At 36.8% G+C, this 15,181-nt stretch overlaps 1 protein-coding gene across 1 annotated transcript in view; it reads right to left on the bottom strand.

Annotated features, from left to right (window-relative positions):
• Nucleotides 1-15,181, bottom strand: part of LOC107687934 (ral GTPase-activating protein subunit alpha-2-like) — a 202,091-nt gene that overhangs the window by 144,062 nt on the left and 42,848 nt on the right. Inside the window, exon 3 of the mRNA XM_016485423.1 lies at nucleotides 7,189-7,238. Within this exon, the coding sequence (XP_016340909.1) occupies nucleotides 7,189-7,238 (50 nt within the window). The remainder of the gene's footprint in view (nucleotides 1-7,188; nucleotides 7,239-15,181) is intronic.

Genomic DNA, 15,181 nt, shown 5'->3' with positions numbered 1-15,181 from the left:
TGGTGCTCACCTATTATCGTCCCTGTTTTGATTTCAGCAAATCAATTTGAGCGAACGCAGACAACGTGATTAATATTCATGAACCCAGCAGCTCATTAATCATTAGTGCATTTTATATTGTTATTATTAGTAGAATTTGTAGTAGTATCGTTATCTTATCAGTTAGGGTTGGGCCGATAGACGAGAGAAGTGCGCGCGCTCTCTCTCTCTCTCTCTCTCCCTACCGTTAAGTAACTCGTGCAATCATTATTTGTTTTCCGTGCCTTTCTGAATACGGATTTATGCTTCGGGCACACCCTCTAACTCCCCCCCACCCCCCGATGTCATCGTCCATCGCAATGTTTCACTGTAGACATCGTCCGATGCCAATTTTGTAGACATTGTCCAACCCTATTATCAGTATTATTTTTAGTTTTTTTTTCCTTTTTTTATAGAGACACTAAATGACAAACAATATTTTCAGTTAAAATTACTTTTTTTTTTTAAGTTAATCTACTGCAGTATTTCCTCTCTCAATTAGTAGAAAATGTGGTTAACGCCAGGTCATGCATATATAACTCCAGGTCATGCCAGGTAATATACCATGAAACCAGTATCATTTTGAAAAATACAGTGATATAAATTTTATAAATTTCATAACGCCCAGCACTAGTGGATTCTGATTAACAATGCGTTCACGGAATCAACAGATATTTCTGTGATACATACTCAACTCTGCAAAAAACTAGGGATGGGCGATATCTTATCGTTGGCGATATACCGGTAACAATTCTCCACACGATAAGAATTCGTCTTCCCACGATAATATCCAGTATGAATTAAACAGTCATTACATTACGTGTGTACTCAGTAATGCTCACAACACCCTATTTTGGGTAAAAATAGGGAAGATAATACTTTTCTCTAAAGAAACAGGATTCCCTAAATTATCGTCATTGATATCGTTATCGCAATAAATATCAGAAATTATCGTGATACATTTTTAAGCCCATATCGCCCATCCCTGTTTGCAAGTAGAAACCTTTAAAGCTCCCCTGAGCGCAAGCACAAATATGCTTATTGCGTTAGTTGCACTGATGCTCCTAAATATTTTTTTTCATAGTCACACGCAATAGTTTTCAGTCGCAAGTGGTCGCACTATAGAGCCCTGTAAACCTCTAGTTCAATACACTGAAATATATGTAAAATTCAAGTTTACTTAGGCTAATCAATTTATGTTGAGACTACATTAATCTTTACTCTTGCATTAACTCATACTGGGTGGTGGATTGTTATTTCCCAGCATGATTTGAATAGGGCTGGATCAGCAGAGTAAATGATGAAATCAAATGCTTTTTTTATGTGTTTCTGAGTTAAGGGGAACTGTTTTTTTAAAAGACCTTTTTTTTTTTTTATGTTCGATTTTAATTCAGTTAATGTTTATTTAGTTTCAGGTAACAAAATTGTGTTTCATGGTTTTAGTATGATAATAACCCTGGTGCTGTGTCATCAAACATGATCTTCAGCTTACACATTAACAAGACACAAACAAGAGTTCACTACATATTCGCACACAGGAGAATGCAGTATTAATCCACAACTGTGCTAGATGTCTCGATGGTGCCAGACACAAAGAGAGAGGCACAGAGGAGGAGGAGGAGAACAATACCAGCCCCCACATCCCCTGCCTGACAGCAGCCCGAGCGATCATCTCTCCTCTGCCGACCCATAAAAAAGGGGGTCAGACACACACCACATGGAGGTGTTTTCCGTAATCCCTTCCAGCATGGTCACAACACAAAACAGCAGCCATGACAGGAAGGGCTGCGACACAGGACGAGGGACGAGGGAAGAATGAGGATGTGCTGGTGGAGACGGGCCTGTGTAAGATGGAGGTTGTGAAGCTTTTGTGCTGCATTGACAGTGTGGTGCTGCCACAGCGTCCGTCTACTAATGGCTCCTCTCCTGCTGTCGCTGTACGCAGGCGCTCCGCCACACAGCCGCAGCATGCTGATGCCAACGTGAAAAGCTTGCGAGAAATTTTCAAGCTAATGAGATGTTCGATTTTAACGCAATGTCCACTATTCTCATTTGACGATGATTCGATATTTTGAGGCTTGCGGTTGACATTTTTGTTTGCTTACCACTTATCCAGTAAGAGCATTATACTTATATTACACAACAATATACAGTTATTATAGCACTTTTACATATTTCATTTTATCCAAATAGGTAATATTTTAAAAACAATCTTTGCATTTTATTTTTCAGGTGAAGTTTATGTTTGTTGAATATATTTTTGTTTCAGACTTAGCAATTATAGTGAAAGCATGAACTCAGGAATCATCAGAACCTTTCCATCTAATATAAGCATGACTGGTACAACTGGTATTTTAAAAACACCCTCAATTAGGAATAAATAGCTAAATGTATGCACAATTGGCTCAGACTCTGAAGGAGTTTAACCTTTTTTACAGCATCAAACCATCTACAGACACCCTGTGTTTAAGTTAACTCACCAACCCAAGAATTTGCTTGTCCCAAATCATAGTAATAAAACTAGGATGCCAGCGATGCCAATATAATCTTTCTATTTGATTTTTCAACTGAATATCTGAATGTGAATATCACTTATCATCTGCCATTACTATAGAAGAGCTGATAATTCTCTCTCAAAGTTTTAGCTTACTGTCACTTGTAGTACAAAATAAATATTACATATTGTAATAAACTCGCTAAATGTGCTAACCTGGGCCTGTATTCACAAAACATTTTATCTTACCACTAAGAGTTCTCCTAAATAGCAGTAAAAGTTTTTAGCTAAGAGTTTTCTCTTAAAACCTATTCACAAAGCTGCTGAGACAAACTTTTACTAAGGAATAGACAGGAATTTTACTTAAGTCTTAAGCTAAGAGTAAGGGCGGGGTTGACCTCGTTGCTATGGATGACGTCAGCATACTTACTAACTATGCACACAGTGATTGGCTGATAGTCTCTGTCAGAGATGTATTCATAGAAATATTGTAGAGCGCAATATTATGTTGCCATATTCAAATAAGGGTTTTAAAATAAAAATGTTAATTGCCACATTCAAATAAAGATTTTAAAATGCAGGCTAAGTGTCACTAATTAAACAAGTAGGCTATATATTCAGCTAATTGTCAGCCTCTTATATGTATGCTTCTCGTAAACAATTAGTCAATATGCATTAGGGCTGCCCTCGACTAAAGATTTTTCTGGTCGATTAGTAGTCGTTCATTTTAAGCATTAGTCGACTAATTAGTCGCACTTTTATTAATAAACCATATAAATCATAATAATGAGCCTTTAATTGCCTACATAGCCTAATAAGCGCTCAAGCGCACGCAAAAAAAGGCTTGCCACAGCGCACCGGCAAATATAATTATGAATGTGTTAGGGACAAACAGCAAGTACACTGCACTAACGTTTTAATAATTTATTGTTACACTAGTGCTTTCTGTTTTCGGTTTAAGAGATGAAGTCGGCAACACTGACTCGTCATCTCCGCAGTTTGCGCCTGTAGCTATGCATGTTTCATACGGATTACATAATCTGAGAATATTTGTTTTCTATTTGAATTGGTTCATTTAAAAGTTTCACTCTCTATAGATATATTTTTCATGTCTGTAATAGGCTAAGGCAAGAATACACGAAGTTTCGAAGTGACGCGCTCAAGTTCACAGAGTCCGAGACGGCAGAAAGCGCATACTGTTTGCTCTAATTATTTTACAAAAGCGCAACGTTTCGTTGTTATTCTGAGTACACACGAATAAACGTAGTCTTTACCGATACAAAAGATGCATTACTCTTATCTGTATGACCAAAAAATTTTTAAGAGCAAATGATCACACCGGCGCCTCCATCTGTCATGCAGTAGCCCAAGCACGCTGTTCAGCTTCCACACTCTGCACAAACACGTAAACAGCGCACTTTTTTCTAGGCTAACATTAGATTGAGCTACCATGTTAAGTTGCTATTACATATTTCAGATGATAAGCCATAATTGAGGTCGATGAATGTTAGGTGAGCATATGGATGTCCTGCCCGATGTACTATATTACCACACAGACCAGCCGTTAACGATCTGTCCATCACGGACTGTGTGATTTCACCACTTCGTGTGGAATTTTTTTTCTGCAACTAATAAAATTTTGGTCAACCAAACCTCTTCTCATCGACTAACGGTTAGTCGACTATTAGGGGGCAGCCCTAATATGCATATAAACAGCCTTTTAATTAACAAAGTAGAATAAACATGGCTGATAGTAAGACATGCAGACATAAAAGAAAACCAAACTGGACGCGAGAACAGCTATATATTAAGGATATAATCAAAAATTTGGAGTTGGGATAACCTCCAAAAAACTTTTATATTCTGAGGCAGATTGCTGGCAACAGCCATTTTAGGATAGTTCAGATTTGATCTTAGTGACTTAGAAGTCCTCTTCACGACTCCTAACGTTTCACAGATTTAGGAGCTAGTTTTAGCACTAAAATGCTTTGTGAAATACTCTTAGAACAAAAATGTAGGAGTCCTAAATTTAGGACTGACACGCCCATTATTTTTAAGATTTTCTCCTAAATCGGGGAGTTATGAGCTACTTTAAACCTTAAGATGTTTTGTGAATACGGGCCCTGGTTTTTAGGTGATTTTTTTTTGTAAGAGTAAAGACTAAACTTCAAAATAAATTGTCTAAATCCACAGTGAGAAAAACACAGCTTAAAGCTGCAGTCCATAAATTTTGCCTCTTTGTTATCTATCTCTGTTTGAAAACCTGGAATTGCAGTTGCTTGCAGAATTATCTAGCTTGGCGGGTTGTACTCTGGCATGGCTCCAGCGTGGATGAATCTAATGTTTTGAAGAGTATGTGTGGCAGTCAGTCACCGCACCGGTGTGAATATAGGATTTAGTAATCACAGATTCTAGCCTACGTCTTGGAATATATGACCCAAATAAGAATTGTCACCGGATATTGTCATCTGAACAAGTAAGTAACAAGTCTGCCACGTTTGTTCTGACCAACTGAGGAAAAAAAGCATTACAATAAATCGTGCTACCAATGGTGATTTAGTCTAACGATCAATTACCTCATATCACATCAAACCGTGCAAATTATTATTATTTATACTTTATTCTCAAATTGTTAATGTTAACAACATCACCATTACATGACTATGTGAATATAGTGTGTATTAGCGTGTAGATTTCAATTTCTGTACAGTCTAATCTCTAATTGTCATACCATTCGAATTTCATATTAAGAAATTAATTTAACCCAAAAAGCAAACTATGCTCCCTTCGAACTGGTTGTCTTTAAAATACAAATCTTGTGTAATCCCAGGCTATCTGTAATCAGAAGCACATTTAAAACTGGAATATCATTTTATTTCATTCACATGTGTTTCATATAATCCTTTCTGGATTACAATCCGCCAACAAAATAATTTTTTGACATTTAATTATTCTAGCTGCTGTGAGAAAAGTCTATAAACGATCGGCCACCTGCAGCATCCTCACATGCGATAGCCTAGTAGCCGGGACAACTTCTTTATGTTTATAGACATGACGTGGCAGCATGCTCGAATTTCCCGCGAAAACCTACCCGTACCACTCAAATTAGAAAACATTATTATAAGCTAACCGTTGTGAATCAGGCTAAAGTAAGGTCATAGTTTTGAACACTGGCTGGTTATGTACTTGCTCAAATATTGATTTTGGATCATTTTTAACCAAAAAAAATGGACTGCAGCTTTAAGTAGATGAGGAAAAAAGAGGAAATATTAGATCCATCCAATCATGAGACAGAGTAGAGAAGAAGGAGAGTTCCACCTATTTATTAAGGAGCTGCGGGATTATCCCGGGAGATTCAAAGTTTACTTCAGGATGTCAGTACACGCTGATGCTTTGCTAGCGATACTGGAGCCACATATAAAAAAAGGACCACCAATTCCCGTGAACTCAGCATGCAAGGACCTATACAGTGCTTTATGCTGCGAGACGAAGTGGATGAACTTGTCAGGATTGAAATCAGCAAGTTAGGAGCTACTTTTAGCCTTTGAATATGGGTCTGATCATTAGACTGGAAGAGCCTCCAACACCTAAAAAACCCTTTGAGACAACCACAATATCCCTCATCTTTCATGTGCAGGTGTAAACAACGACACACCAAAATGAGAAGGTTAGGAGAAACTGTAGTTTAAAAGAGTTTAAATAATCTTAATCAGTCATAACTACTGGGGAGAAATAGCACAGACAATGGACAGAGACAAAACTGTGTATTGAGTATGCATCGACCGACTGTGTTTGCCAACATAAAATATAATTTGAAAGGCTGCACATATACATGTACACATAAAAACTGAAGGGCAGTGTGATTTTAAGTGCGCAAAAAGGACAACCTTATTTTTGTTAACATGAGGACAGCACTTGATGTTTGGAGGAAACAAATAATGTGTAAACAACACTGGTCCTCTGAAACTGACAGTGTTTAGAAACAACTGAATAGACAATAAGGAATATTAACTGTAATTATAGAATATCTATCATTACACAAATAATAGTGACTAGATTAACTTGTCAATTAATTCAGCAGGTATCTGAGGACACCAGTGGACCATGAAAAAATGTAACACCAGAGATGTGTCAATGTATCATCCAACAGTATTTCTTGACTAACAATTGATCATTTGAGCAATATTAATGCATATATAACTGCCAATATTAAATACAAAAGATCCTAACCAAAATTAATAACTTACAAATTAAGCATATTTATTGTGTTGTAGCTTCAGCTTTTTCCACATAATATAATTAATGAACTCAAATGATTTCTGATTAAGCATATAAAAGGCATTTCCCCAGGGTGACCTTTCAAGTCAACGTCTGTTTATGCAACACAAACTCTCTTCTCACACCAAGACACAATTTTTCCTGAAAAAAAAGAAAGCCTGTCACCACCCTGAGCAAATGAAACCAGAGAATGCTCTGCCTGCCTATTTGTATTGCAAACTAGAGTCTACTTTTCAGCCAGGCAGGAAAAGACACAGGGAGGACGGCACCTCCAGGAAAAAAAAAACAGGAGAGAGAGTGGAAAAACCTGCTCTGCACAAAAACGAAATACCTACAGTTCAGCTGTTTAACAGCTCATCAGCAACAAACCACACTAAACACTGATGAATAAGGCTTACTTCAAAAATAAAGAGGATGGAGTCCAGCTCCTCCCGTTGAGATTTGTTCCCTGAAAGAAAGCAATAGAATTAGTTATTGTGTAATTTTACAGTACAGTCATTCATTCGTTAGTGTTTATTCACTCAGGCTTGTGCTTTTGCTGTGGTTAGCTATACAGTTATGATCTATGGTGCTAGAATGATGAAATGTTGACAATATTTAATATTCAGTATTCAATGAATCAGGGGTGGGCATGAGTACCAGAGTACTTAAAAGTGACTGTGATGATCATTTGACTTATCGTTTGGTTAGCGTTGGAACGGCATGCCGTACAGGCTGGATAATTCTAGTGAAACTATGGCTTTGAAAGTGTGCAGTGATGTCTGGAATACATCAAAAAGTCAACATAATTTAATTGTTGCTCAATGTTAGTTCATGTTAGCTTATGCATTAACTAATGTTAACAAATGGAGCTTATTGTAAAGTATTACCGTAAATTATTTGTGCTTTAGCTGCATGTGTTTCATTAACTGCCTGTGTTTTAGTGCATTGTTGCATGTGTTAGACATTATAGCAATGCCAAGTTAATTTGCATTCCTTTTAAATGGAATGCAATTACTAATAATTGTGCTGTTAGCCTACTTTCTCTTCATGGATTCTGAAATGCATAGGGATGTCTTGGTAAAACTGATTAAAATATAGTTAACTCTTTCCCTGCCACCATTTTTTTATGTTGCCAGCCAACACCATCATTTTCAAAAAAATGTCATTGCCCCAGAATATTTTTGTTGTATGAATATCTGAACATGCAATATCAGGGTTTCTGCAGGATTTTTAAGCTCAAATTTAAGACCTTTTTAAGACCTGCAAAAATAAAATTAATACCATATGAGCGGGGTAGGGCAATGTCTATAGTACCATATTAAACTGTAAAATTACTGCAAAAAGCATAATTTACAGTTCAGATACAAGTTTTCACAAAAACAAAAAGTTTTATAAAATGATAAACTTTACATTTCAGCCTTTAAACCATTTTTAAGAAAATGGATGAGTCAAAAGTATTAATTATTATATTAAACAATTATTATCAATAAATTATTATATCAATTAAATAACATAAATTAGGGGTGTGTGATATTGACAAAAAAATTATATCTCGATCATTAAGCCATTTTTTCTAAAAGTGTGCACCATCTTTTGAGTCAAATTCTTGCATTTGGGCCAAGCAGTTACCAAGCAAATGAAATCAGTATCAACAAAATGTATCTTTGCAAAGCAGAGGAAACACAGAAGCTGCATTAGAAGTGGCATTTAGATGTATTTACACACTGTTTAATGAAGCTCTGAGGGACATGGAATACTCTAACCTGCAATTACAAATGCATAAAAATATTTTGATATTTTAAACATAAAACATTGAAAACTGATGTTTGAAATCATTTTAAAAATGAAAAAGTACCTTAAATGTGAAATTAAAACTGCCAGTAGGTGGCAGCAAGTCACTGTTAAGTGAGTCATTGCGATTGAACTGAATCATTTAAACGAAACACCGTCATGTTGCTCAGAGACACAAAACAGCGCTGTGGCTGTGTTTGGGATGATTTTTGTTGGAGAAATAGAGCAAAAACAGGAAATATGGTGTCTCAAGCGTAAGTCTCTTAATATTATCTTCTTGTTTATTGAACTGTTGTATAAAATCAATATCACATTTGTAATCATGCCTGACTTTTGGAGAAAAAACGGCACTCTTCGGGTGATATTAACTATATGAAATGATATGAACATATACATTTTCTGCCCCATATCTTGAATTATGTGATAATTCTAAATGCATTTTAATAGACTGATTCATGCAGTGAAAGAACGCACTATAATTGTGCACGTGCACTCACTAGTCTAACCTGCTAGACGTCATCACGTAATGTATGCGCGCATACTGTACGCGTTTTGTTTGCTTTTCACGATATACTCGATAATATCAAATCGCACATCTTTAAAACAACAATTACGATATTATCACAGACCATACATATCGCACACCCCTATACAGTTTAGATTTTTATAATACATTGTCTTCTTATCTCACCAGTTCACATTTAAAGCTCTGCGTGTTTGCAGGGTAAAAACATGTGTCGACTTTTGCATTGGTCTGAACTAGAGGTTGACCAATTGATCGGACGATTTTTGGCATTTTTTAATTAATCGGCATTAGAGGTCGACCGATATATCGGGCCGATATTTGTCATTTTTTAATATAACTTATTTGCATATTGCATTAATGAAAAAAAAGCTGAAGAATATGCGCTTCTGCGTGTGTTTCCATCAACTGTGTAATGCGAATAAAAATGGACATCAGCCTAATAAAAGTGACGTGTTCCGACCAATATATACGTCGCACAGTTATTATCCTCATTAAACCTGTCTAACGTTAACCGTCAAGAATGTCAGAAATCACTAAGGGTTTAGCACTGTTTTTTTTTTTTTTTTGTAATTACTAGATTATGGTAATTTGGTTTGTAACTTGTAAGCAATCTGTTAACAACAAAAACAACACATTAGTGAATGGTTTTGGTTCTTTTACACTTTTTTTCAATTAGAGTGTAATTGTTTTAATGTGTATCGAATATTGGAATTATAGACTGAATTGAAGATGAAGGCACTACTAAAATGCTAACCATGAATGTTTCTTCTGTTTAGTAATTGCTGTCTGATGGCTGAACAAAAATCGAATCCAGTATGGCAGCATTTCACCGAGCCAACTCCAGGGAAAGCCAGGTGCAATATCTGCAATGGACTGGTGAGCTTGGGAGCTGAAAAAGGTAAAAAGAAAAACACCACAAATTTGTGGAGTCACCTGAGGTGTCACCACCTCCAGGCTTACAAAGATGCACAGAAAGAAAAAGAAGACGCAGCTGCCTCTACAGCCAATGTAACTCAGCCAACTCTAACAGAAATGTTTGATGCCCAACGTAAATGGCAGAATTCGGATCCCAGGTCAAAAAAACTTGACACTTTAGTTACGGAAATGATTGCCACAGACAATCAGCCATTTACATTTGTCTCAGGTATTGGTTTTCGGAGGCTGGTGGCTGCAATGGAGCCCAGATACAACCTAAAAACTGAGAAGCACTACCGCACAGACATCCTAGATGGTATAGTTGCAAAAGTTGAGAAGAAAATAAAAGCACTGATTGCAGAGGATGCTGGCCCTTTTTTGTCTTTCACCACAGACTGTTGGTCTGGGGACACTGAAGCACTGATGAGTCTAACATGTCATTTCATTGACGACAACTGGGAAAGGAAACAAGTCGTCCTAAATGCCAAGGCCATGTCTGGCTCCCACACTGGGGAGTACATCAGCGACATGTTCATCAGCCTGCTGATTTACTGGGACATCAGCCACGACAGGGTTGTACTTGTGATACGTAACAGTGGTGCTAACATGGTTAAAGGCCTCAGATTGGCAGAAATACCTGATCTCAGCTGCAGCGCACACACCATACAGCTTGTGGTGACCGATGGCATCAACAGTCAGCGAGCAGTGCTGGACGTTAATGCCAAGTTAAATAACATAGCTAAACATTTCAACCACTCTATGCTCGCAAAGCAGAATCTGAATTCCTAAAAATCGGCAGCACATATCGGCCATCGGCTGACCCTGACCTCTAAACATTGGCATCGGTTATAGAAAAACCCATATCGGTCGATCTCTAATCGGCATCGGCCGATTGTGCTGCAAATTAGGCCGATTTATAGGCAGGCGCACTGGCGGGCAGCTAAGCGTTGTTGTGGAACTCCCTCTGGCTGCGTGAGACTGATAGGGATGGGCGATACCCCTTGTTTTGTTTTCGATACGATACCGATATTTTTCAAGGCAGTATCGTCGATATCGAAACCGATTCGATACTTCTGCACTAAACTTTTAAATTATGAAATGTATTAAATTATTAAATTACTAAGAGTAGATTTTTGGCATTTTTTAATTAATCGGGTATCGGCCAATTGTGCTGCAAATTAGGCCGATTTATAGGAAGGCGTATCTGCAGGCAGCTAAGCGTTGTTGCGGAGCGCCGGAGAATCTCTCTCTGGCTGCGTGAGAGACGCAGTAACTCACATTCTGCAGCTGCTTCTTGTTTACACACAGCTTCAGCTAATGATGGCAGGGCAAAACAGACCATTTCGAAAACGTAATTACGTTTTACCCGACTAGAATTGATGCCGGAAAGTTATCATATTCATAAGTGCAACAAGTCATTTGCATGTGAAAGTAGAAACACGTTCAATTCAGACAAAACTTCTGGGCTAATTATAATGTGCACATTAACTTTCCTCATGAAATGTTTGTGTGGGTCCGACAATAGCCTCCATGATGTCATCACTCGTGGCCAGCGCACTCTTAAGCAGTTTTGAGCAGCAGGCTGTGTAATATGTGTGAAATCTTTTATTTTTGTTATCACTATGGCCATTTGACTTATAGCAGTGTCCAGTGTTTCCTATACATTGAGTTATTTGTGGCGGCTCATCACAATATCAAAACTGACCGCCAACAAAATGGTTTTCCAAAAGGCTTATACTTCGTTGAATAAAATGAGCGCTTCACATTTCAAAATTAAAATGTAGCGCGGGTGTTTTTATATGAATGTATCTTTGAAAAGAACTGACTGTCTTCAGAAAAGCTTCGATGTCATTTTCATTTCGTCTTTCCTGTAATGCCTGATAGAGTTTGTGAGCAGCGCTTATTTGATTACAGCCTTTACCGGGGAAACCACTATATCTACAGCTCCCAAAGCGCCTCCTTCTGGCAGAGAATTAATTTGCAGTCTGTGGGAAACACTGGTGTCTGTCAGCAAACAAAAACAAAAAGCATCCTTCAGAACTGTTTTGAGAAGGTGCTTAAGTTTTGAGCCATGTATTATTACTCTAAATTGGGCTACTACTTCCATTACTATCTTGTACCCTGCAATAATCATTTGCTCAAACTCACTTTTATGAGATGAATGGGGGAAAAAAAAGAAAATCGGCTAAACATATCGGCCAAAAATCGGCATCATATATCGGCTGCCCTGATGTCTAAATATCGGCATCGGCCAGTGAAAAACCCATATCGCTCGACCTCTAGTCTGAACTCTGAACAAAACAACGGTTTATTGAAAATGCTCATTCATTCTCTTACAGCAGGTGGAGCTTTTGGTAGAAATATAACTGTTTCCCCGGTAGCTGCAGTACACAAAGCAGTGCAGCACCGGACTCTGATTTAATGAAATCATAGCCTTTTGATTTGAAGTTTAATCGTCACATTCAGCCATATCGCAATTCTGGTCTTTCAGTCCCCAAATTTAAGACCTCTTGAAATCATAATTAAGACTTTCTTGTACAATTTAAGACTTTTTAAGGCCTTAAATTTGATACAACTAAATTTAAGACTTTTTAAGACTTTTTTTAAGACCCGCGGAAACCCTGAATATGTCAAAAGAAACAACAGAGCAGCCTCTGCTTGCTATACATAAATAAAAAATTATAATATTAAGTTTTATTCCATTCTAACCACTTCCTGGTCGACATTTCATCGAGTAACTTTAGGTTTTGATTTACATGCCATTATTATAACATTATAATGAAAAGACAACTCTTTGTGCTTTAGTTGCCTGTGTTTTTTACGCTACGGGTTGAGTGCATCCACAACAAGAGTCACACATTCGAGACTAACACGTAACTTACCTCAAGTTCACTTTTACATTTGTGTCATTTTGAGTAGACAGATAAAAGTTGTAATATTACATTTATGTAAGATAAATATCTGATTAATTTCATGTAAGACACCTTTGGTTAATTAAAGCGCTACCAAAGCACTACAGTTTACTGGTTTTCATCAAAATAATCTTTAATCAAAAACATTTCATTAACAGTAATGATGTGCATAACCTCCCGGGCATTCATCCGATTCAAATGATATATCATGAGTTCATGGGTCTATTTTGAATAATTAATTAAAAGGAGAGGCTCATAGGACTCACTTGTTCATGAATCAGACTGGTCGCGTTGTATGGTACAACTCAATAAAAAGATGCGTTTTCAAAATCTGGAGTTTTTTTTGCAGTGGGTGAAAAGTAAACGATCTATCACTTACTACAAAAATATAGTGCTCTCTTTCTCGTTCTTTTCTGCATTTAACCTCTGCTCTAGATTGCTAATCTACTTTAAACTTGTTATTATGCATTATGCACTATGAATATTGTGGGCTCTATGACAAACTGTGATAATCCTCATTTGTAAGATGCTTTGAATAAAAGCACAGGATAAATTTAAATGCAAATATGGCCCAATTTAAGTCCATACGATTTTTGCTCATGTTATCATCTGCCCGGTAAAAATCAAAAGCCTGACGGCTTAGAAAAGCGCACATCTCCTTCACATCACAAGTTGCATGTTTAATGCTTAGGGTTAGGAGTTTGCTCCTATACAGCATCACAGGTTATCTTTAGGGTGATACTCCATTTGATGCTCTTAAGAAAGCTGATGTTGTCATTATAGTGCACTGGTGCATGTTAGCACTGCAGTTCTGTGTTCCAGCATTTTAATTCCAGGTCTTTAAATTACTCAGTTAAAAACTGCTCAGCTGAATCATAAAATCACTCTCTTGATATGCAGGAAAATGATGAGGTGTGAGTTTCAAACAAATACTTCTACTGTAGAATTGTGCTTCAGCATGAAGGACAGATGACTTTCACTGAACACAGTGCAGGAAAACCACTTTGGTCAGTGATGGGACTCAACAGAAACAAAAGCCTCATTAACTTCACATGAGGGGGCATGCAGGCAGCAGCGAGGCAGGGCTGTTACATCAGGCTGAGGAAATATAGGGTTGAATCAGATTTTTTGTTTTTGTTTTGCATTATTCAAAAGCTCTTTTCCAAAACCTTTGCGAGCTGCCTTTCTATCGAAGCAAGATATCTTCCAATATAGCATGAAACTGAAATGTAATCTTTTACGATATGTGACTGATTTGGAATGAACTACATTAGAGACGATATTATCAGAATGTCATCAGAATGTTTTCAAGTTATCAGCAAGGATATCAGTAAAAATCCAATATAATTTATCCTTAATCGATCACATCAGTTATTGGTTGTTGGTGGTGATTTCTTGTTTTATATATCAGTAAGAGATGATATATGCATATTTATCGGTAAATAGTAGATATTTAATTGTTGACTCCTGTTTCCAGCTATATTTAGATTTAGGGATAGCAACAATTTAATTTGCTCTTAAAAGATAAAGGTTATGTATACTTTTTTTTTAGGTAACAATTTTTGGGTATTAATTTATTTACATGCACAACTTCAACACGTGCACTCTTAGTGCTTGATTCATCTAGAAATATTTCAACTATATATATCATTTGTTCTTAAGAAAAAATTATCTATATAGGGAACAATCTTGCTTGCTACATTACTATAAAATTAGAGGTTAAAATTAACAACATAGTCCATACTATTAAATTAAATTACTACTTATTTACAGATATAACAAATCAAAAGTCAAATAAAAATTGAATTGTAAGCAAACGTTCCAACTACTGGACAAGCTAACGAGAAGCTAATGAGCTATGGAAACTGAAAGACTTTCCTGAGGGAAATGTAACATTAAGTGGCATGCTGTTTACAAGCTGTTATACTGACATCCTTCTGCAGCTGAAACACTGACTGAGCGAATACATGAGAAATGAATCATTTCGGTAAGTTGTACTGTATCCCTCAACGAGTTCTGATGTTCATGTTTAGTTTGTGCTTAAACTTAGTAAAAGCTGTACTAAGAGGAAGAGATGACTGTTCACTTGTGCTCTGCTCTGCATGTCATTTGTACTGTGGCAGCTACAGCGATCTGTTAATTAGCAAGCATCAAAATGATTGATTTTTGTGATAAAATAGATGGCATTTGAAAGATGAGAATAATTTTACCAAAATTAACATGATACATAAAACAACATACATATATGTATTTATATATATATAC

The sequence above is a fragment of the Sinocyclocheilus anshuiensis genome, unplaced genomic scaffold (genome assembly GCF_001515605.1).
Source record: "Sinocyclocheilus anshuiensis isolate Anshui unplaced genomic scaffold, SAMN03320099.WGS_v1.1 scaffold421, whole genome shotgun sequence".
NCBI classification, from domain to species: Eukaryota; Metazoa; Chordata; class Actinopteri; order Cypriniformes; family Cyprinidae; genus Sinocyclocheilus; species Sinocyclocheilus anshuiensis.
This window is presented reverse-complemented; position numbering and strand designations above follow the sequence as displayed.